The sequence below is a fragment of the Pan troglodytes genome, chromosome 19 (assembly GCF_028858775.2).
Source record: "Pan troglodytes isolate AG18354 chromosome 19, NHGRI_mPanTro3-v2.0_pri, whole genome shotgun sequence".
NCBI lineage: Eukaryota > Metazoa > Chordata > Mammalia > Primates > Hominidae > Pan > Pan troglodytes.
The window spans coordinates 95,670,003-95,691,488 of NC_072417.2; the positions used below are offsets into that span (position 1 = coordinate 95,670,003).

Consider the following 21,486-nt stretch of genomic DNA (forward strand, 5'->3'; position numbering starts at 1 on the left):
ACCCGGCCGCATTATATTTTAATGACATTTACATCTTTGCAAACCCAGTTGGCGAAAGGTTACCTCATTTCAACTGGTGTTGCGTCGACACCCAGCAGTGGGAATGGTTCCTGTGTCTATCGCTCATTTTTGGAATTTGCGTATTTTTAGTTGGTGTTTTCTTCCCATGGATTGATACGGCTGTGTATGAATTAAACATACTAACCTTTGATTTGTAATTTACTTCTCAAATATTTCACCCTGATTTATAGACGTTTGTTGTTTATTTTTGTTTGTAGTGTTTTTGTAGAGCGTTTAATAGTTCCCACTGTGCAGTTGATTGTATTAGTTTTTTGTCTCTGTGACCTCGATGGATGATTTGATGGTGACTGCGGTCAGGGGCTCCGGAGCCTCTGGGTCTGCAGCTGTCTGCTCAGCCAGGCACTCTCTTGTACTGATGGGGGTCCTCCGTGTGCAGGGCCGAGGAGACCACCGTGGCCAAGGTGGACCACCAGCTGAGCGTGGCTGGGATGCTAGCAGCCCCCAACCCTGCAGGCCCGGGATGACGGCAGCCTGGGGAGATAGGGCACTCTGATTTCTCCTCCTGACGGTGGGCCTGGATGGGCTGGAGAGGACTTGGGCCTCGGCCCAGAAGCTACTCCAGGTGTCACAGAGACCACATTCAAGGTTGGAGGCCGGCCTGGGCTGCCCATGTGAAGCTAGGGGTGCTGACCAGAGGCCGGCTCCTGGACGTGAGTCCTGGACACCAGGACAGTGGCCTAGAGCCTGCACAGAGGCAGCTGGATGAGGCTGTGGGGCGCGTCCTGCACAAGGAGGACCCCGGGTTAACGCGCCAGTGCGGCAGGAGGAAGGGCTTGAGGTGTGGGTGTGGGGTGGGTGAGGGGCAGGTGTGAGGGGTGGGTGAGGAGCCTGCACATAAGGCCCCACCTTTGCTCCCCACCTGTGTCGCAGGAGGCAATGAAGTGCAGTGTGTGGGGCCCTAGCGGCTCCCCAGGCAGTGGCTGAGGGCCAGTGCCTCTGTTTCCCCCGGGAATGGGCGAATGGTGGCTCCCGTCCCCACGTGCAGCATGGGAGCTGCGCTGGCTGGGGAAGGTCTGGAGAGTCCGGCTGGGTCTCCCCCGGGGCCTCTGAAAACGAGGAGGAGGCACCTTGCAAGTCGGGGCAGGGAGGGGAAGCGCTCAGGCTGCTGAGTGAGGCAGCCTTGTGCTCAGCTTGCTGGTCCCGGTGTGCCCTGGGGTCGGCCTCGGAGGCCTCGGGAGGCGGTGTCGCTGGAGTGGGGGTCGGGGGGATGGGGGGCCATCCTGAGGCTCCTGAAGGGCCCCTGGGTCTGGCCTCCACCTGGACAGGTGGATGTGTTTCTTCTCAAAGGTCGGAGATCCCCAGGCTCCTTTCAGGGCTGGGGTGAGGAAGTGCTCCCTTCCCCACCTTCAAGGTCACAGCTGCAGAGCCCCAGGCGGAGGCTTGGGGAGGGTCCGAAGTGTCAGCCACCTCCCTTCCTGGCTCCTGCTGGCTGCTGGCTGAGGAATAAATGCAGAAGTCAGAAAAGGAAGCATAGAAGCCTTTATTTCTGGTACGGCTGGGTGGGAGACTGGTCTCCTCCCGTCCTCTGCCGGGCTGCCTGGGGGTTGGGGGGCCTGCTGGTGGGTGGGCCGGCACTGACAGGAGAGGGCCGCGTGCCCAGGCCCATCCCACAGAAAAGCCCTCCTTGGCCATGGTCGGGAGATGCAGCCAAAGGACAGTCAGGCTTCCTCCCGGTGGTGGCGTGGGCTGGGCAGGGAAGGCTTCCCGGAGGAGGCATCATTGTCCACTGAGAAGCACCGTGGGGCCTGGCCACTGCCTGTGTGTCTGCTTGGAGCTGGGCACGGCTGGGCCCTTCAAACTCTGCTGCAGCCGTGGGAGGACAGCAGGGTGAGGGGTGTGGCAGGGTGGGGGGCATGGTGGGGCAGGGAAGGTGCTGGGGGGACCACAGGCGGGAAGTGCAGGGGCCCACTGGGTCACTGGTACTGGTTGGGGGAGGACAGCGTGTTGCAGCGGCTGTGCGACATGTCCTCGTACACCACACATGCCGCCGAACTCTTATCCCGCCACGAGCACAGTTTCTTTATCTGAAAGACAGAACCGCCGTCTCCAACCAGTGGCCAGCGTGGTGTCCTGGACCCCACCCCACTCCGGTCAGCTTTCTAATTTTAACACGAGACCCCCACGGGGCTCCTCTGGGCTGGCCCCCAGGTCTCCTGAGCCCCAGGGCTTCCCAGCAGAGCCTTCCCCAGACAGGGCTGGGTCGGACCCTGGGGTGCCTCTGAAGAAGGAGAGTGGAAGCGGCTTGGACCCCCCACCAAGCCCAAGCCAAGCGGGGCCCCGACTCCAGCCCCAGACAAACAGCAGGGACCGAGGGGAGTGGCCACGCCTAGACTCTGTGTCTGTCTGAGGCCCCCTCCCCTTCCCATGGCCACACAGCACGCCGGCACACTCCAACATGCACGCACAGTCCTCAGAGACCCCCACACACAGGCTCACACCTGCACACGTGCACACGTGGGCCCAGCGCCTGGGCGCTCCCTCCTCTGCCCCCACACTCCAACCTGCACGCACAGTCCTCAGAGATCCCCACACACAGGCTCACACCTGCACACGTGCACACGCGGGCCCAGCGCCTGGGTGCTCCCTCCTCTGCCCGCACACTCCAACCTGCACGCACAGTCCTCAGAGACCCCCCCTCAGACACTCACACCTGCACAAGTGCACACGCGGGCCCAGCGCCTGGGCTGCTCCCTCCCCCTCAGGTCGCTTTGGTGCTGGTCCCCCTCCCTCCCCGCCGAGGCCACTTCCACCCTGAGAGTTCCAGAGCCTGCAGAGGAGGCGGCGGGTACCAGGGTTTTCCTCTGGGGCTTTGGCGCCCCCCACGCTGCTCTCAGGAGAGGGAACAATCTTTGGGGTGCAGGTGGCAGCTGGGGCTCACACTGACCTGTGTCCTCGCCAGCACACACGCCACCCCCAGGCCCAGCCCGAGGAGGAAGGAGATCACAGCCAGGGCCGCAGGGAGGGCAGAGGCTGTCGGCGGGTCAGGGAGGGCAGAGGCTGCTGGCGGGTCAGGGAGGGCAGAGGCTGTCGGCGGGACAGGGAGGGCGGAGCGTGTCGGGTCAGGGAGGGCAAAGGCCCTTGGTGGGGCGTCCGAGCATCTGTGCCATCCTTGGGACTGTTCCTCTGAGAAGGAAAAAAGAAGGAAGGGATTCTCCCAGTGGAGAACCTGTTAGAGCCCCCGGGGTTTGGGGTTCGGGGCAGGGAAAGGCTGTGGAGGGGAGGAGGGGCAGCTATCTAGGAGGCTGCTGGGGGCAGTGGGCTGGGAGCTGGAACAGTTCAGGCACATGTAGGAGGGAGGGTCCCACGACAAGGGCTGGGGGAGCAGAGCCTGGCCAGCAGCTGGGGTTGGGAGGGGGGTCTGGGATGGGCACATTCCCTACCTGTCACCAGGACCAGGGTGCCGGAGCCGTAGACATTGACCTCCGTGATGGCCTGGCAGGTGTAGGTGCCAGTGTCCGACAGCTGCAGGCGGTGCATGGTGATAGTCAGGTTGTCCTGGGACCCTGAGAAGTCGATGCGGCCCCGGAACCGTCTGTCCGTAGTGGGCACCACCCCGTCCTCGTAGTAAATGATGTCTTGGGGCTGTGGCCCGAGCTGCCTCAGGTAGATCCCATGCAGGCCCCCGCTGGTGGAGCAGGTGATGTTGACGGAGGCTCCCACGGGGACAGTCGTGCAGTGGGGAGACTGCTGCACCTCTGGGGAGGACCTGGGCTGTCACCATCAGTCTGGCCAGAAGGACAGAGAATGTCCTCCCTGCAGGGGACAGTGGTGGGGATGGTGGGGCCCTGAGACAGCCCAGGGCTGACATGTCGCCAAAGACACGGTGCCTTACAGGGCATGGAGCAGATCTGGGCACCGGCTGTGGTGTTGGGGGAGGTGCTGTCCTCGTGTTCCGAGACTGTGGACTTCTTCCTCCCAAAGCAGCGGCCCTGCCTGGACAGCCCCGGCCACTCCCCACTGGGGTCCACCCTTTTTCCTTCTCTTAAATGAGTCCTCAGACACTGGAGGCCGCTCAGCAACCCACCCGCTTCCTGGGGGCTGTGCTGTGGCTCAGACTGGGGGCTCTGAGCTCATGGGGCAGGGAGAGCTCAGGAGCTGTGGCCATGGAGAGCCTGGGAAGCTCTTACCTTGGGCAGCCAGGGCCCCAGGCAGGCCGCGAGCCAGCGCCAGAAGCAGGGGCAGCAGCAGGAGCCTCGGAGGCCCGGCCATGTTCCCCACACCCAGCTCTCCCAGCCGGGCGAGTGCAGCTGAGCCTCTCTGGGTCTACAGGACCCCACAGAGAGCAGCACACAGGAGACCGCAGGCGCTCAGAGCTCAGAGAGGGCTTCCTGGAGGCGGTGCCTCAGACCAGGGTGGTGCTGTGGGCCCGGTGGGAGGGGCGGTCTCACCTACCCCTCCCCAGCACTGCTTCCCTGAGAGCTGCCCTGAGAGCAGGGCGTCCCTGTATCCCCCACTGCCCCTGCATCTCCACAGGGAGGAGGTCAAGGCCTGGGGCCGGGCAGACCAGAGGACAGAGAAGGGACTCCCTGGCTGGGGACGGGTGGCAGGGTCTGGAAGTGAGCGGCAGAGCTGGCCCCCAGCCTGCCTGGTCCTCTGGGGTACTTTCTGCTGGGACCCAATTTATGCCCAGAAATCTGGAGCCACCCATGACCCATGAGTCACCCACACAGTGCAGAGGAGCACAGGGCAGGCCAGAATTAGCACCCCCTGGTTTGGCCGTGGGGAAGGAGCCTGGGCCTGCACCCGCACCCAACGCTGCAGCCGACAAGCTGACCGTGGCTCTGCGTTCCATGTCCTGGAGGCGGGAGGTCTGAGGTATGGTCCAGGCCTGAGGTTTCCCGACCTCCCTGGGAGGAGTGGGTCAGGCTGCAGTGCCCAGCTTCAGGGGCTGAGGGAGATCTGTGCCTGGGCTCTGACCCCAGGGTGACTGAGTCCTCTGGGAGGGGGCACTTCTCTGTCCTGAGGGCCTCCCGCCACAATGACGAAGCGTTGACGTCGGTGCCCAAAGCCAGTAGGTGCAGCACGTGAGCAGGAGTGTGTGGACACGTGTGTGTGCAGAGATGGGTGCGTATGGACATGTGTGTGCAGAGACGGGTGCGCGTGGACACGTGCGTGTGCAGAGACGGGTGCGTGTGGACACGTGCGTGTGCAGAGGCGGGTGCGTGTGGACGTGCGTGTGCAGAAACGTGTGCGTGTGGACGTGCGTGTGCAGAGACGGGTGTGTGTGGACACGTGTGTGCAGAGACGGGTGCGCGTGACTCCACGCGTGTGTGCAGAGATGGGTGCGTTTGGAAACGCGTGTGTGCAGAGACGGGTGTGTGTGGACACGCATGTGCAGAGACGGGTGTGTGTGGACACGTGTGTGTGCAGAGATGGTGCGCGTGACTCCACTCGTGTGTGCAGAGATGGGTGCGCATGACTCCACGCGTGTGTGCAGAGACGGGTGCGCGTGATTCCACGCATGTGTGTGCAGAGACAGGTGCGTGTGGACACGCGTGTGTGCAGAGACGGGTGCGCATGGCTCCACGCATGTGCAGAGACGGGTGTGCGTGACTCCACACGTGTGTGCAGAGACGGGTGCATGTGAACACGTGCGTGTGCAGAGACGGGTGTGCGTGACTCGCGTGTGTGCAGAGACGGGTGCGCGTGACTCCACGCATGTATGCAGAGACGGGTGTGCATGACCACGCGTGCGTACAGAGACAGGAGCGTGTGGACATGTGTGTGTGCAGAGACGGGTGTGTGCGGACACGTGTGTGTGCAGAGACGGGAGCGCGTGGACATGCGTGTGCAGAGACGGGAATGTGTGGACACTCGTGTGCAGAGACAGGTGCGTGTGGACACGCGTGTGTGAGGAGACGGGTGCGCGTAACTCCACGCATGTGTGCAGAGGGGTGCGTGTGGACACACGTGTGTGTAGAGACGGGTGCGCGTGACTCCATGCGTGTGTGCAGAGACGGGTGCATGTGGACACGTGTGTGTGCAGAGAAGGGTGCACGTGACTCACGCGTGTGTGCAGAGATGTGTGCCCGTGACTCTCACACGGACCTGCAGCCCTGAGCTCCTTCCCCAGAAGTCCCAGCCACAGCAGCCGGTGCGGAGACACGGGTGGGGCTGTGGGGTGGTGCAGGTTTTCTGCTGGGCTGAGGGTCCCGGGGGAGCCGGTTTTCTTCCCCGAGGCTCTCCATAAATGAGAGACAGAGGGTTTGGGGGCAGAATCTTGCGCAGAGACCCTGGAGCACCCTAGCAGGGCTGTGGCTCGAGGCGGTGGGTAACAGCACTTGCCGGAGCAGCCCCTCCTCTGGCCTTTGCTCCATGCATGCATTGGGTCACCAACGTTCACCGGGCGTCTTTATGCCAGCGTCTGTGCCGGGAGCAGGGGGCAGTGTGGACCAGGAGCCCTCCCGCCTGGAGCTGACCTCAGGGAGGCCAGGTGGACAGCCAGCAGGACACAGGGTGTGGGTGTGGCCCTCAAAGGCCAACCCAGGAACGGGCCGTGGGCGAAACCAACTGGGGCCCCGGGGAACAGCATTCCACGCAGAGGGATCAGTAGGGCGGAATCCCTGAGGCCAGAGCGTGCCTGGTGTGTCTGAGGACAGCACGGGGCTGGGTGGGGTTGGGGGCTGCAGAGGGAGACACAGACTTCCACACACGGAGGGGGAAGGCAGCGTGAGGACCAGCACTAAATCCCAGTAGGGAAAACAGAAGCAGAGATAAGCCACCAGGAAAAGACGAAAATCCTCACGGCCTCCAGCCCCAGGCTCTCCTCCTGGGTTTCCTGCCTGGGTGCGCAGGGGACATGGCGACCGCACTACCGATTTCAAAGTGACTTTGAGGCTGGGCTCAGGGGCTCATGCCTGTAATCCCAACACTTTGGGAGGCCAGAGTGGGAGAATCGCTTGAGCCCAGGAGGTCGAGCTGTGATCGCGACCGTGTACTCCAGCCTGGGCGGCAGATCTAGACCCTATCTCCAAAAAAAAAAAGAGAGAAAAGAAAAAAGAGAAAGAAAAACTTTGACCTGAAGACACGCCAATGCTCTTCAGCCTGTGTAGGCAGGTGTGACCCCCGTGCCGGGGTTCCTGCCGCGCGGGGGTCCCGGGCGCTGTGCCCACAGAACAGGGTCTGACCCAGCAGGGCCCCGAACCCAGCACGCGGACGGAACCTTATTTTAACCCGAGACACAAACGCGCCCCTTTTGGACCCTGGCTCCGGCCCGACCCTCAGGGCGGCCGGCTGTGCGAGGCCTCGGTCACCGGGCGCCGCTGCGTCCCTGCGGGGTCTCCACCTGGCTGGGGGCTCCCCCCTGTCTTCATCTCGAGGACGCCTTAGGGACGTTTTGGGGCTTAAAGCCACTAAAGACGTTTCTTTTAGATTTTTGTTTTCCATTTTAAAAATTGCATTTGGAGCTACTTGGAGGTTTGTGAGTCGGTTTGTTTTCTTCATTTCAGAGATTCGAGTCATGGAACTTTTTCAAAGAACTGAAGGGGGATTCCCGGTGATTTTTCCACCCCATACAGATGAAGACATCAAAGGGCTCCGCCGCAGTGACGAAGACAAAAGCATGAACAGATCTGGGTCCAAAGAGGCTCGGCAGGTGCGGTGGGCACGAGGGAGCGACCCCCGGGTGGCCGAGGGACTGAGGGATGCACGTCCAGCTCCGGAGGGCAGCGTCCACCTGAACCCCAGCCCGAGCCGCCGCCGCTGCCTCCCAGCCCGGCCTGCACTGCCCCCTGGCGGTGGGGCCAGGAGCCATCCCAGCCTCTAACCCCCCGACCCCACCTTGGCCCCTGGGGCTGCCGCGGAAGGGCCCCCAAAGCCTGCTCATAGCCAAGGGACAGGTATGTGGCCAAGGCCCCCTACAGCCCTGAACTGGAGTGTGTCTGAGGTTCCGGCAGGGGCCCCCTCACTTGGGCGCGGAGCCCTGGGAGTGGAGAGAGCGGACCCCACACCTAGGGCCGGACTCAGCCTGGGGTGGCAGAAAGGGAGTCCGGGTCTGTGGGTTTGATGAGGGCAGAGGGAGGGGCATGGGTCCTGGTAAGTCGGGTGCTGCGGAGGTGAGGTGGTTCCATTTTGGAAACTGAGGAAGCAGAGCTTGGAAGACCTGGGGGGTGGAGGGGAAGGGTCTGCACGTGCCCAGGAGTGGGTGACACAGAGGCCCAGGCTGCCAAGCAAGCGGTGTCTGTGTCCTCCGGGTGGGACGAGAGACCCAGGCCCCGCCACCCAAGGTCGGCACTCAGGGCTGGCTCTCCCGTGTCCTCTCTGCCTTGCAGGCGGCTATGGGTCTGCGGCATCTGGAAACAAGGGTTGGGGGGACAGCAGTTCCAGGGCTCCAAGTGGTGAGGGTTTGAACACCAGTGCCAGCGGCCTTGGGGTGGGCTCGGAGTCTGGGATCCACAGTTCAGCGGAGGCTCTACTCAGGCCCTGCTGGGCTCCCGCTCTGAGGGCTGTGACCTTCATCTGGGGTTCTAGGAGGAAGAACTTCTTCTGCAGGGGGAGGAAGGAGGTGCCTGTGTGAGCCGCGTGCCCCCGTGCCCACAGCTCTGCCCTGGGGCGTGCGTTCACACTCACGGGCATGCGTGCACATGCACACCCCCACCCCCAGGCACACTCCCAGCCCTCGCCTGGGTTCTGAAACTGCTGGAGGTCGAACCCACTCCCCAAGGCACCCTCAGCAAGAGGCTCCCTTGGCTCAGAAACTCCAAGTTCCGTCCCTGATGGAGACCACGCGCCCTGCCATGCTGCCCTCCAGGGAGTCCTGGGGACAGTGAGAGCTTGCAGGAAGGGCAGGGCGGGTCTGGGTGGGGAGCCTGGCTCTGTATTCTTGACCATAGCCGGCTGGGCCCCTGGCGGGGACTGGCTCTCTGGGACCGGTGCTCCCCCACCCTCTCCTGGAGCCCCAGCAGGTGCAGGACAGTAAGGCTGACCTCAGCCTGGGGCGGCCCCACCCAAGACTCCCCACCCCGCACAAACTGGGGTGCAGGGCCTCCTACCTCCCGGCGTTGCTGGGAACAGTGGCACCTGTACCAGGCGAACATGACCAGAGCGACCAAGAGGATGAAGACAGCAGTGACCACCGCTGGCACAGGCCAGAACCCAGTGTCGGGGGCGGACTGGGGTTCTGCACCTGAAGGAGGCAGTTCAGGGGTGTACAGGTGGGCTGGGCATCCCCCACCCCCCACCTCCTCCGTGTAGCTCCCAGCCTCCTCCTCCTACACACCCCCTGGGGTGAGAATGAGCCCTGGAGGACAGCACCGCCGTTGCCCAGGAGGTACAGGGGTGGGAGGGAGCCAGGAGGAGAGGGGGCGCAGGACCAGAGGTGGAAGGAGACCCAGGGCGCAGGTGTGTCGGGGCAGCGAGGGAAACATCTACCCCTGGATGTGCCAGGTCCCAGGAGCTGCACGCTGGCCCGGTCCTTCAGGCCTTGGGGTTCTGGGGAAGAGATGCAAGGGCAGGGGAGGGGCCTGCCCTGTTGTGGCCCACCCAGGGCCAGGTATCTGAGGAGCCCCATGCCTGAGCCCAAGAAGGGCTCACCAGATGCCCTGGGGGTGGAGAGCAAAGTGGAACCCAATTTGGGTGACCCGGGTAGGTCGGAACCGGGTGTAGTGAAGGTGGGAGGGCTGGGAGGGGCCGTGGAGGTTCCTGAGCTTTGCAGGAAAGGGAGGGAAGGGGTGGGGAGTGGGTTTGGTGACTAGAGGGGTCAGTGGCCCCGCACGGTGGGGGGGCTGCTCAGGGCCTAGGGAGCAGGTGGGAGGGGCTTGGAGGGCAGAACAGAGGGCCCGGGGGGTGCTCTGCTGGCCACCACTGCTTTCTGGTTGAACCAGATAAGTAGCTGGTGGTGACAGCTGTGGGCCCTGAGTCGGGGGAGAAGAGGCAGAGGGAGCAGTGGGCTGGGCGAGTGGGGACATGAGTGGGTGGTGATCATGCCTGTGTCGGGGGAGCTGAGGCAGAGAGTGGGGCAGCGAGCATCCCCTGAGGGCAGGAGGAGAGGGGTGGGGACAGGGAAGGGTGGGGGGTGGTCCCAGCCCTGAAGACAGGAGTGGCGAGGGCAGGTGTGGTCTAGGCGCTTGTCGACGTGGACAACATGGGAGTGGGAGGGGCGGGGCAGGACCGTGGCAGCCTGGGAGGCCCCTGTTCGTGTTCACTAAGGGTGCTGGGCGGGTGACCTTGAGCACCTCTGGGTGACCCCAGTAAAGGGAGGGCAGGTGCCTTGAAGCCAGGTGCTGTGGGTCTGGAGGGCCTCTCAGAGCACAGGTATTTGGGGTGCAGTTTCCCCACATAGCCGGGGTGGGGGTGGCAGGGAGGCGGAGGGTGCCTGGGCTTCCTGGCTGCAGGGTGCAGCCCCCGCCCCTGACAGGCAGACTCGGCTCCTTTGAGGAGCAGAAGCTTTGTGTTCTGTGTTGTTTGTGGGGCTCCGGCTGCCCTCTGTGGGTCCCACCCCACTGTGGGGTCTGTGCCCCCTGAGCCTCCTGCCTGACCCCTGCCCTTCCCAAAGGGAGAACTGTCACAGGAGGTCAAGAGGCCTCCACCCCAACTCTCCACCCGCCAACCCTGTCTCCTGGCAGCCCGGCTCATGCCTGCTCTTCCTCCTCCTCCTTCCCTCTCAGTCTCAGCCCTCCCCCTGCCCAGGCCCCCTCCCCTCCCTGTGTCCCCTCTCACTCCCCTCCCCCTTGCTTCCCCGAGCCTCCCCTCACCTGAAACCTCCAGCGTGACTTGTCTGTTATTTCTCTGGTGTCCCACGAGGTGCCACATGTACAGCCCAGCATGGGAGTCCCGGGCGCCTTTGATCACCAGCTGTGCCACGCCTCCCTGAACCTGGAGCTGCCAGCCGTCCCGGGAGAAGTAGCCTGGAGCCACCTCATTGAAGATGGCGCTCTCCTGCCCGTGGGCACGCAGCTTGATGTTGACATGGGAGAAGGCGTTGGAGATGTTGCAGGACATGACGGTGTTCTCGCCCTGAGACACAGAGACTACCCCTTCCGTGCAGATGGGGCTGTCCCAGCCTGTAGGGCCAGACAGGGGCACACACGGATCAGGGCTGGACCTCAGGGCATTGGCTGGCTGCTGTGCCGAGGGCCAGGGCCAGGGCAGGAGACGGAGCCTCTAAGGGACACAGTGAACTATGTATACATCCACCCGACCCGATCAGCACATATATCTCGTGTGGGAAGAATAAAATAGCAACAAAAAAGACGGGTGGCTCTGTGTGTGTATGTGTGTGTGTGTGCGTGCTCACACCCATGTCTGTTCCTTGGGGTGTGTCAGCTTGGACGAAGGCATTTCCTATCAACTCCCTCCCCTGTACATTTCCACTGGGGTGGGCGAAGTCAGAGCCTCAGGTGTGTGCCGGGCGGCTGCGCTGTGGCAGGAGTGCTGCCGCTGACCTGCCGAATCACCCTCCTCGTGGGAAACAGTGGCCAGGCCCCACCTCCCCCAGCTCCCTCCTGTTTCTCCAAGGCCTAGGCCAGGTGCAGGTGCTCGGCTGCGTGAGGAAGGGCAGGGCTTCTGCAGACACCCACAGGCCAGCCTCAGAGGCAAGCAGAGCAGACATGGGTTCCAGCCTGTCCTTGTGGGGCCCAGCCTGCTTGTGCCACCCCCAACATCCCCTTTCCCCTCCCCGCCCAGGTTGCTGGGCCAGCTCCATACACAGCTCCACAGTCCTGGGAGGTCAAGTCCTTGACACAAGCCGGCGTGTCAGTCTCTCTCTCCCGCCTCCTGGGTGAACCCTGCCCCATAGCGACCCTTGCAGCTGCTTCCCTCAGAGGGTCTGGGGCCTTTTCCCCAGCAGCCAGCTCAAGGATGCCTGAGATTCAGGCCATGGGGCCCGAGCATGGTACCAGCCTGAGGTCTTGGTGCTGCTACTGTCCCTGCCGTATCAGCGTCCACCAGTGACTGGACACAGACGGATGGACGGACAGACGGACGGCAGGGTGAGCTCTCGGGGAGCACACAGCATGCTGGTTGGAGCCGCCATTTGGCCACATTTCACCAAATACAAAACCACATGGTGGGTGCCATGTGCTGGCAAGTGCCAGGGGCCTTGGTGCCCATGGGAGGAGGTGGGCTTCAGGGGCACCTGGCCTTCGGGCTGGACTGAGTTTCCTCTGACGAGCAGGCTGGCTGCCTGCCTGGACGCTCTGAGTGTTCAAGGCCTCTAAGGCCACTGCACAAATTCACACCGTCCCGAGGGCAGTGGGCGGCTGTCCAGGGGGTGCCCCAGCCCAGTTACACTTTGGAACCACTGTTGGGGGGTGGGGGCAGAATCTCCCGAAACCAGGGTTCTTCCACCTGGGATTCTTCCCTTTCAGTTTTGTTTTGTTTTTTGTTCGGTCTTAGGATTCTGACTGAACTGGTTTGGGATGTGGCTGAGCTCTGACATCTTTTAAAAGCCCCTCGGGTGGCTCAGTGGCTCACGCCTGTAATCCCAGCACTTTGGGAGGCTGAGGTGGGAGGATCACTTGAGCCCAGGAGTTTGAGACCAGCCTGAGCAACATGGCAAAACCCCATCTCTACAAAAAATACACAATTTAGCCAGGTATGGTGTGCATGCCTGTAGTCCCAGCTACTCGGGAGGCTGAGGTGGGAGGATCACCTGAGCCCAGGAGGTCGAGGCTGCGGTGAGCTGTGATTGTACCACTGCACTCCAGCCTGGGTGTCCAGCCTGGGCGATAGAGGTAGACCCTGTCTCAAAAAGAAAAGAAAAGAAAAGCCCCTCAGGTCACTTTGCTGCACAGGTTGGGGATCTAGAGAGCTGGGGAGGATCTCACTGGGGGAGCCTGTTCAAATGCAGATCCACTCCTGGCAGGCCTGAGGTGCGCCTGACTAAGGAGCCCCCAGGCCAGGGCTGCTGTCTGTTCCCGGCCATGGCACAGGTCGTAACTGACCCAGACCCTCTCCCTTGGAAACTGGTCGTGATCTTGGTCCTTCCCCACAATTGCTCTGACAGTGACCACCAGGTACCACAGCGGGCACCACCGCCCTCCATCCACGGCGGGACACGGCCCACTCACCACCGCCCTCCATCCACGGCGGGACACGGCCCGCTCACCACCGCCCTCCATCCACGGCGGGACACGGCCCGCTCACCACCGCCCTCCATCCACGGCGGGACACGGCCCGCTCACCACCGCCCTCCACCCACGGCGGGACATGGCCCGCTCACCACCGCCTGAGGCAGCCCAGCTCCACATGGTCAGGCCCTGGGTCTGCAGAGTCACTCATTATCGGGGGCCTGGTGGCACCTGGACCCAACCTCAGTCCACCCCTCCCGCCCCTGTCATGCCCCCACCGGGCCCCCCTTTCCCCAGCAGAGAGGCGGGGCCCCGAGACCTACCTTCATTCTGAGCACTCAAGGAGGTAGCCAGGAACAGGAGGGCCCCAAGGGCCTGGGAAACGGGGCCAGGGAATGCCAGGGGGCAGGTCTGCATGGCTGGTGGGACTTGGGCCCCTGGTCCTTGTCACTGGCTCTTGAAACACTCCCTGGAGGAAGGAAAGCCCATGGGTCAGAGCCCCCTGCAGCTGCTGAAGGGGACCGCGGGAGCGGCCGTCACCTGGCGGGGGCTGGGAGGCTGGGGATCCCCGAGCTCTTCCCTGACCCGCTCTGGATGCCAGAGCCCCTGCCCTCCTTCCCTTCCCTGTGCCTGTAGAGGGTGTGCAATGCCGGCCTCGCGAAACAAAGAAGACACGTGGGGGCAGGAGACAGAGTTGCCCGCAGCACAGCGGGGACCCCATCTGCCTTGCGGGTCAGCCCTTTTGTTTTACAATAAATTACTCGTAACTGTGCCTGAGCGTGTTTCCTATAGAAATGGGTCAGGACAGGTGGAATCGTTGGTAGCCGTGTCTGACCTAACACTATACTAAGACCAGCCTCCAGCCCCAGCCCCTCACCAACACTAAGCATGAAACCAATTTTCCGTCTACTTAGGAGCATGTGTTTGATATCACTGCACACCCAGGGCACAGAGCTTCGGCATTACAATTCTCGGAGCGTGTCTGTCTCCTCGTGGGTCCTGTCCAGACCTCCAGTCACTCACAGAGACCCTCACGTGACCAGCACCCACGGTCCGACTCCCCCAGCCAAGCCCGGCGCTGACCACAACCTGCAGCCAGCGGCCCCCCAGCCCATCCACCGGCCTCCCCAGCCTGTCCATCGGCCTCCCCGGCCTGTCCACCAGCCCCCCCACCACCCTGCCCATCCACCGGCCCCCCTCCCGGGGCAGCACTCAGTTGCGTTCCTTTCGAATCCATCATTTACACCTCTGTGTGTTCCTAACGCGCAAGTCAGCTTTACCTCTGCTGCTCTCACTGGCAAGGCAGGCTGCTGGGCAGCTTCCAGCAGGCGAGCCTCCTTGTGCCATCTTGTCTCAGGCCTGCAAACGCTAGGGGCCCCCTAGCTGTGTGGCTCCTCTCCCGCCAGGCAGAGGCGGCTCCAGTCCTCTCCCGCCAGGCAGAGGCGGCTCCAGGGCACACACGCACGGCGCTGGGGGAGGGGCCCGACAGGCAGTGATGAGCCTCTCACAGGCCCCAGCGAGGTCGCCGCTTCTGTGCTTCCCACGGGGTCCCCACTCATGCCCTGCATACAGGAGGTGCTGGATCCCTGTGGATCTGGATCCCCTGAGAGTGGCCGGGGGATGAGGGTCCCTGTGTGGAAGCTCCACACAGCCCCACCTGCCTCCACGCAGGAGCTCAGCCCTGCACAGGAGACTACCCTAACCTAACCCCAACCCTAACTCAGTCAGTCCCGCCGGTGGGGTCTGGGCCGACGCCTGGGCTGGTCAAAGGTCAGGCCCTCACCTGGACCAGGTGACGTGCTTTTGCATGAACCTGTTGACGTTCCTGCTGGACTTTGAAAGGGACCAGGGAAGGGAAAGTGAGGGGAGGCGGCCTGGGTCTGTTCCAGGTGGGGCAGCGGGTAAGGCCCAGCAGGAGCCCTGGCAGGACACGCCTTTCAGCCGAGAGAACTCCGCCTTCGAAGGAGGCTGGAGCAAGGGTTCCTGGCCAGGCTGCCCTGCCTCTCGGGTGCCTGCACCCCTGCTAGGAAAAGTCCCTAGGTAGGGCGGCAACTCCAGCCCTGCCTCTCCCAGCTCCCAGTGCAGCCCACACACCGGAGTGCAGATGACCTGCAGGGAACTCCCATGAGGGAACTCTGTAAAGCGACCTTCAGACGTGCTATTTATAGATGTCTATAGATTTATAGATGTGTGTTTCTCCAAACAAATAAACCACCAGAAAGTGTCACAGCAGGACACGTCACCAACCCCGGGGACCCCATGTTACCAGGGGTCCATCTGGAGCCTGGAGTCTGGGCCTGCTGAGGACCTGGCTTGCAGACGGGCTCCGGCCTTCTCGTCCCATTGCCCCAAGCGCTCCAACCCCCTGTGAACATGCCTCTAGTCATCCCTGGGCCCTGCACAGCCACAGGCAGCCACCCGGTCATTCCCATACTCTCACCATGGTCCTGCCTCCACGTGGAGGACCCTGCCAGCCGCAGAGTGCAGGTGTGGGGACACTGTCACTGCTGGGAGGCACGTCACCAACCCCGAGGTGCTGCTGAGGCTCAGGGATGGTCCCACATTGGCGTAGGCTGCGGGTGCCGTGTCCTGAGGTCTGGGTTCCCCACTCCAGGCAGCCGCTATGCTCAGTACAAGTCCAGTCCCTTCTGTTGGAAACCCCACCCCACCCTGTCAGGGCTGGGTGCAAGGGGAAGGAACCCACACCTGAGACCTTTTGTGGCCCCTCACTAACACCCCCTTTCCTGCTGTGACCCCTCAGGGCTGCTCAGATGGGCTTGGAGACAGGCTCGGGCCCCATCTCCCATCATACATCCAGCATTCTGGATTAGCTGGAAGTCCGACGGGGTCTCCCTGGGTTAAAATCAAGGGTTGGGCCAGGGTGGTCCCTTCTGGAGGCTCCAGGAGGAATCTGTCCCTCTCCGTCTCCAGCGTCCAGAGGCATCCGCATCCCTCAGCTCATGGCCCCTCTGCCATCTCCCCACCACCGCCCCCCAGCTGCTTCCCTCATCTCCCTGACTCCCCCGCCTCTCTCCCTCTCCTGGAGACCCTGTGATGGCATCAAGGGCCCCCCTGGGTGACCCAGGACACATGCCCCAGCTCAGCACCTGAGGCTTCATCCCATCTGCACAGTCTCTTTGCCATGTCAGGTTCTGGGATGAGGACGTGATATCTTTGGGGACTGGTAGCCGACCACAGAATCCCCACCCCCAGTGCGGTGGGAGACCCAGGCCACCTGCAGACCCCTGCATGGAGGTGAGGTTCACACAAGGAGACCCCAGGGGGCCTGGGTCCGGCTCCCCTCACCCCACGCTCCACGATGCCAGCTCAGCCGCCCACCTTGGAACCGTGCAGATGGACAGCAGGGAGGGTCGGGGCTGCTGGGGGCTCCCCCACTGCTCTCCGCACCACCCCGCCGACCGTGTCCGGGAGGGGATGCCCTGCTGCTCTCCCCAGGCTGCTCTGGGGAGTCCTGCCCTCACCTGGAGCCTGGAGGCCATCTGAGTCTGTTTCGCAAATGCTTCCAGGGACTGCCCCTGCCATGTGTTAGGGGTGGGAACTCTGGGCACACAGCCAAAGGTCACAGATCCCCAGAGAGCCCCGAGAGCACTGCGTCCACCCCACCTGCCCACCCAGGTGCTGGCTCTGCCACCCGTCTGTGTCCTGAGTCAGCCCTGACTCGGCAGAGAGCTGCACCCTGAGCCAGACCTCAGCAGCTGGGTCCTGGAGGCCCCCAAGGGCCAGCTGCACGCACCTGGCTTCATGCCAAGCTCCTCCCACCTGGCAGTGGCTGCATCTGCCTCCCCCCCTTCCTGAGTGTCCCAAGTCCGCCTGCTCTGCATTCCTTGGGGCCAGCAGCGCGGTGGAGCCTCTGCTCTCGGGGGCTACAGCTGCTCCTAGATGCCTCTGCCGCGGAGGGTGGACCCTGCAGTGCCGGCTCCCAGCCTCCATGCCCGATTGCTTCCTGAAGACCTGGGGCCCTGGGCTGCAGTGGTTGGGGAGAGGGGGGTGGGAGTAAGAAGCTGGCTCTGTTCGTCTTTCTGGCCTCATCCTCTCCATGGTCTCAGCCCCTGGAGGCCTGGACTGCACCGTTCCGGAGATGCTGCCTCCCCACCAAGTCCCTTTAGCCCAACTGTGGTGGCGGCCGCTGCTTCTCACACGCGGGTCCTCTCACTGCCTCTCCCCGGTCCTCCCTTCCTCCCAGCACCTTCACCAGCTCCCCACTGAGTGCCCTCCAATGTTGGCGGCCCTGACCCTTGTCCAGCCAGGGTTGAAGGGCGGCAAGGGCTGGGCTGGAGGGTACTAGGAGCAGGTGGCGGTGCCCTTCCTGTCAGTCCACACCCGGCAGGTGGCGGGAAAGATGTGGAATGAGTCAGCCGTGGAGGGGAGCCCTGGGCCTGGAAGACCCCTGTCTTTGGCTTGAGAATGACTTTGAAGGGCTCAGGGGGTAGGGAGCAGGGGGGAGACCGGGAGGAGAGCGGCAGGTCTGGCTCTACCCCGAGGCTTCAGGCTGCGGACCATGTGTGGCCCCAGCTCTGTCTGGGCAGCAGGTGTCAGCGACTTTGGGTTGCTGTGGGAATTTGCTCCGTTTATTAGAAGAAAACGCACCCTGGCGACACAGGCCCCTCTCGGGTCACCAGGCCACATCTGGTCACATCTGAGTCTCAGATAAACAACCAATGATGTCCTGGTGAAAGCTTGTCCCGTGGGACACTCAGGACACACTTACATTAAAACACGATTAATGATCTCAAACTCAGATGTTACTGGGTATCCTGCGTTTTTGTTGGCAGCTCTGCCACTCTGCCCGTCTGCCTGAGTCCTCTCCTGCCATCCTCCTGACCAGAGGCGTGGGCTTGAGTTGAATGCCGTGCAGTGGCTAAAAATCAGAGAGAGGGCAGGCGGCAGGGTGCGGCCCCAGGGAAAGTGGCCAGGTGGGCGGTGACTGGCCGGGCAGCTCCGTGTGTGGCACAGGGAGACCTGGCACAGGGAGACCAGGCACAGGGAGACGAGGCGCATGGAGCCTCAAAACTTCTAGAGTGGGCCGGGCGCGGTGGCGCACGCCTGCAATCCCAGCACTTTGGGAGACTGAGGCAGGTGGATCACCTGAGGTTGGGAGTTTGAGACCAGTCTGAACAACGTGGTGAAACCCCGTCTCTACTAAAAATACAAAAAAATTAGCCGGGCATGGTGGTGCATGCCTGTAATCCCAGCTACTTGGGAGGCTGAGGCAGGAGAATCGCTTGAACCAGGGAGGTGGAGGTTGCGGTGAGCCAAGATCTCGCCACTACATTCCAGCCTGGGCAACAAGAGCGAAACTCCGTCTCAAACCAAATAAAACAAAAAACAAACTTCTAGAGCGGGAAAAGATGGAGGCGGCAATCCGATTTCTCTCAAACCACGAACACAGGGGTCGGTATCTGAGGAGCTGGCACCAGACACGGCAGGGTCTGAGTGCTCCCGGACAAGTGATGACGCACAGGCTTGGAGCCGTGCCAGTGACATGCCTAGGAAAGTTCATGCACCGCCCAGCACGCCTGTGCGCACCTATTCCCGCTCCCTGGCGCCCCGGGCGCCTGCCTGTCCCGGCTCCCATGGGTGCTGGGTGTGTGGAAGCTCCGGCCCCCTCAGGCTGGGTTCATTGGGGTCCTCCTGTGTGGTCAGTGGACTCTGTACCCCCACAGCACCTGAGGGGTGGCTGACACTGCTTTCCCAGCTGCTGCAGGGGCTCAGGGAACACAGGTGACCCCACGTCTCTACCGAGAATGAGCACACCAACACCTCTCAGAAGATAGCTGCAGCCTGCAGAGGCCATGGACCCCACCCAGGCCCACGGTGTGGACGGCTCTGCCCTGGTCTCTGCTAAGCCAGGGCCAGAGGGGACCCCAGGTGAGCAGCAAAGCCCCCCAGGCCTGGGGCTAGACCGGGCTAACCCTTCCTGCTCAGCACCTGTTCACCTGTCCCCTCTGCTGGTGGCCTCCTGTCCTCCCGCTCCGGGCTCAGCAGCAGCCCCGTGGAGAGGCCCTGCCACCACCCCAGCCCTGCTGGAGACAGGCCTCCTACGCGGGCTCCTGCAGCCGGTCGCCCTGGGCCTCCTAGAAGCCGGGGATCCTCTGCTGACCACCGGCAGAAAACGTGCTTCTCAAGCTGCAGGTGATTAACCAGTAGTGGGCAAGGAACTGAATGTGGTGATTACTGCGGAGTCAGCAAAACCAGCGTGAGAACGGGCCGCTGAGGGCCTGCCCGGGTGAGGGAAGCCTCACGGTTCCTGTTTCATGAGTTTGCTGTGAGTGCACACGAGGCTGTGGCTGTGGAGTGTGCAACAGTCCACGCGTGCCTGAGTGTGCTCATGTGCGTGTGTGTCCACCAGCTTGTGTGCACGCATGTGAGCGAGTGCGTTTTGCTCCCAGCTTGGTCGCAGCGACGGCGCAGGGAACCCCGGGTGAGGCCGAGGACCAGGAAGGGAGGAGGGGGCTCCGACCCATCGGACTTAGGGGAGCCCCGGGTCCGAGACGCCGCCTCTGTCCCTTCAAGAGTCGAGCCTGGCGCACAGGGCAGGGACGCGGGTCCCCACACCGGCCGGCAGCTCGTTCCCGCCCATACTCGGGTACGCCCGCTGCGACCCCGCCCGCCTGGCCTGCGACGCACGCTCGGGGCCAGCGGGGGGTGACGGTCCCAGAGGCAGAGGCGCTGCAGCCCCAGAGTCCCCATCCCTGCGCGGACCGGCAATCCCAGTGCACCAAGAGGCCCTAACACCGAGCCCTCAGCACCGAGTCCCCAGCACCGAGCCCTCAGCACCGAGTCCCCAGCACCGAGTCCCCAGCACCGAGCCCGCCCCTCTGGTTCCCCCGCCCGCCCCTCTCCGCGCCTCACCGGGTCCGCTCCTGGACGCGCTCCTCTGGGATGCAGCTTCTCCGCGCCCCGGAGCCCCAGGAAAATGAAAGACACAGGAGGGAGGGGCCAGGGAGGAGGCGGCAGACCCGCGCGGGACCCACCTCCCAGATGAGGAAGGAGCTGGGTTTACGGGAAGCCGCCAAGTTTCGGGAACCACCCGCGTTCACAACAAGCGTGACGGTGAATTTATTATTTTCACGGGAGGCACCGCACCCGCGGTTCACGCTAAAGGAATCAGGAAAGCCGCCGGGAGCATTTTTCCAGGAGAGTTCGTGCCTGGGCGGGTCCAGCTCGCGTGCGGCGCGCGTTCCCCGCGGGGCTGTTTGGCTCCGCTCCTGGAGGCCTCGAGTCTGTGCACGGGGCGAGCTGGGCGGGCCGAGGGGGCCGCTGCGGGGCTGCGGGGCTGCGGGGCTGCGGGGCCGCGGGGAGGGAGGGCGGGGGGCGGCCCCCAGATGGCTGGGAGTGCGCGGGCAGAGTGAGCTGGACAGCCGGAGGGTCAGAGGCCCTTTCATAAAAGCGCGCAGAGCAGAGGAGTGATTTCCCCCAGCTCCGCCGCAGAGGGTCCTGCACCTGCGGCCCCTGCGGAGATGCTGGCCTGGCCAGCCCGGGAGGAGGGACCCAGCCTGTTGGGGCAGGAGATTGGGGTGCGGGTAGAAGGCTCCAAGACGCATCCGGGCCGGGAACCCACAGACATCCCAGGTGGGCAGGAGGTGGCTCGAGGAGGCCTGGAGGACCCGGCGCCTGGCGGGGTGGCAGGCGGGCCACGTCCTCCACTAGAACCCGAGGGGGCACGCGGGCAGGTGCGGGCGGGGTCAAGGATGACAAGGTATCTTCGGGACACTAGGAGTAGGCCCCACAGGCTGCAGTCACGTGAGTGGGCAAGTCCCCACCGGGCAGATCATGGGGGACACTGGGGCGTGGGCAATGCACCCAGTTTCATGGAAGAGAGGAAGAAGCAGAACCAAACTCCGGGAAACCCTCAAATGTGGGGAATGGACAGAGCAGGGCCAGACTGGACGCTGAACCTTGGGGCCTGCAGCTCAGCCATCAGACCCAGGGTCCAGAGGTGGGTGGCACAGAACAAAGTCCCCCAGGATGTTCCAAAAGAGAAACTGTCGCCAAATTGGCAGGTGAAACACAGCCTGTCATCCTCCCAGCAAGATGGCACCATGGCCGGGGCACAGAGGTCAGATTCCCCAGCCCCCACCCTCGGGGAAACCCCAGCCACCCTGGCTGCCAGTGAGATGCTGGAGAAGGGGGCTGAAATCCCACCTGCCCACGTCCTCTGCACAGAGGGGCTTGTCCCCGAGGCCACATCCCCCAGCAGACACAGCTTCCTTCTCCTTTTTTCCTGCCTACTAGATCTCTCAACTCAGAGGGGGCTGCAGTTCCTGGGGGCAGGGGGGTCCGGCTGCTTAGGCAGGAGCACCTGCACCGTGAGGCTCTGGAGGGCAGCTGAAGGCTGGCAGGCTTTTGTCCCGTGAGGGGACACCACTGGGAGTTG

At 63.3% G+C, this 21,486-nt stretch overlaps 2 protein-coding genes across 2 annotated transcripts; both read right to left on the reverse strand.

Moving 5' to 3' along the window:
• Nucleotides 1-1,546: 1,546 nt before the first annotated feature.
• On the reverse strand, nucleotides 1,547-7,403 carry CD7 (CD7 molecule). The gene is made up of 4 exons (XM_001167912.7): nucleotides 4,209-7,403; nucleotides 3,462-3,776; nucleotides 2,966-3,204; nucleotides 1,547-2,105 (listed from the first exon to the last, which is right to left on the reverse strand). Exons 1-4 carry the CDS (start codon nucleotides 4,288-4,290, stop codon nucleotides 1,995-1,997), a joined length of 747 nt encoding a protein of 248 aa, XP_001167912.2. The 5' UTR covers nucleotides 4,291-7,403; the 3' UTR covers nucleotides 1,547-1,994.
• An 88-nt stretch (nucleotides 7,404-7,491) lies between these two features.
• SECTM1 (secreted and transmembrane 1) lies at nucleotides 7,492-20,276 on the reverse strand. The gene is made up of 5 exons (XM_016930980.4): nucleotides 19,962-20,276; nucleotides 13,412-13,557; nucleotides 10,773-11,081; nucleotides 9,072-9,205; nucleotides 7,492-8,565 (listed from the first exon to the last, which is right to left on the reverse strand). The coding sequence occupies exons 2-5, from the start codon at nucleotides 13,503-13,505 to the stop codon at nucleotides 8,356-8,358; spliced, it is 747 nt and encodes a 248-aa protein (XP_016786469.3). The 5' UTR covers nucleotides 13,506-13,557; nucleotides 19,962-20,276; the 3' UTR covers nucleotides 7,492-8,355.
• Between the last annotated feature and the right edge of the window lie 1,210 nt (nucleotides 20,277-21,486).

Excerpts from the sequence above, each read along its gene's own strand:
- CD7 (XM_001167912.7), bottom strand. The coding sequence starts at position 4,290 with ATGGCCGGGCCTCCGAGGCTCCTGCTGCTGCCCCTGCTTCTGGCGCTG. Across the intron at positions 3,777-4,208 it reads TGGGGCCCTGGCTGCCCAAG|AGGTGCAGCAGTCTCCCCAC; the intron begins GTAAGAGCTTCC and ends GGTCCTCCCCAG. Across the intron at positions 2,106-2,965 it reads GTGTGCTGGCGAGGACACAG|ATAAAGAAACTGTGCTCGTG; the intron begins GTCAGTGTGAGC and ends TCTGTCTTTCAG.
- SECTM1 (XM_016930980.4), bottom strand. The coding sequence starts at position 13,505 with ATGCAGACCTGCCCCCTGGCATTCCCTGGCCCCGTTTCCCAGGCCCTT. Across the intron at positions 11,082-13,411 it reads CTTGAGTGCTCAGAATGAAG|GCTGGGACAGCCCCATCTGC; the intron begins GTAGGTCTCGGG and ends CTGGCCCTACAG. Across the intron at positions 8,566-9,071 it reads GTTCCCAGCAACGCCGGGAG|AAGAAGTTCTTCCTCCTAGA; the intron begins GTAGGAGGCCCT and ends CTCCCCCTGCAG.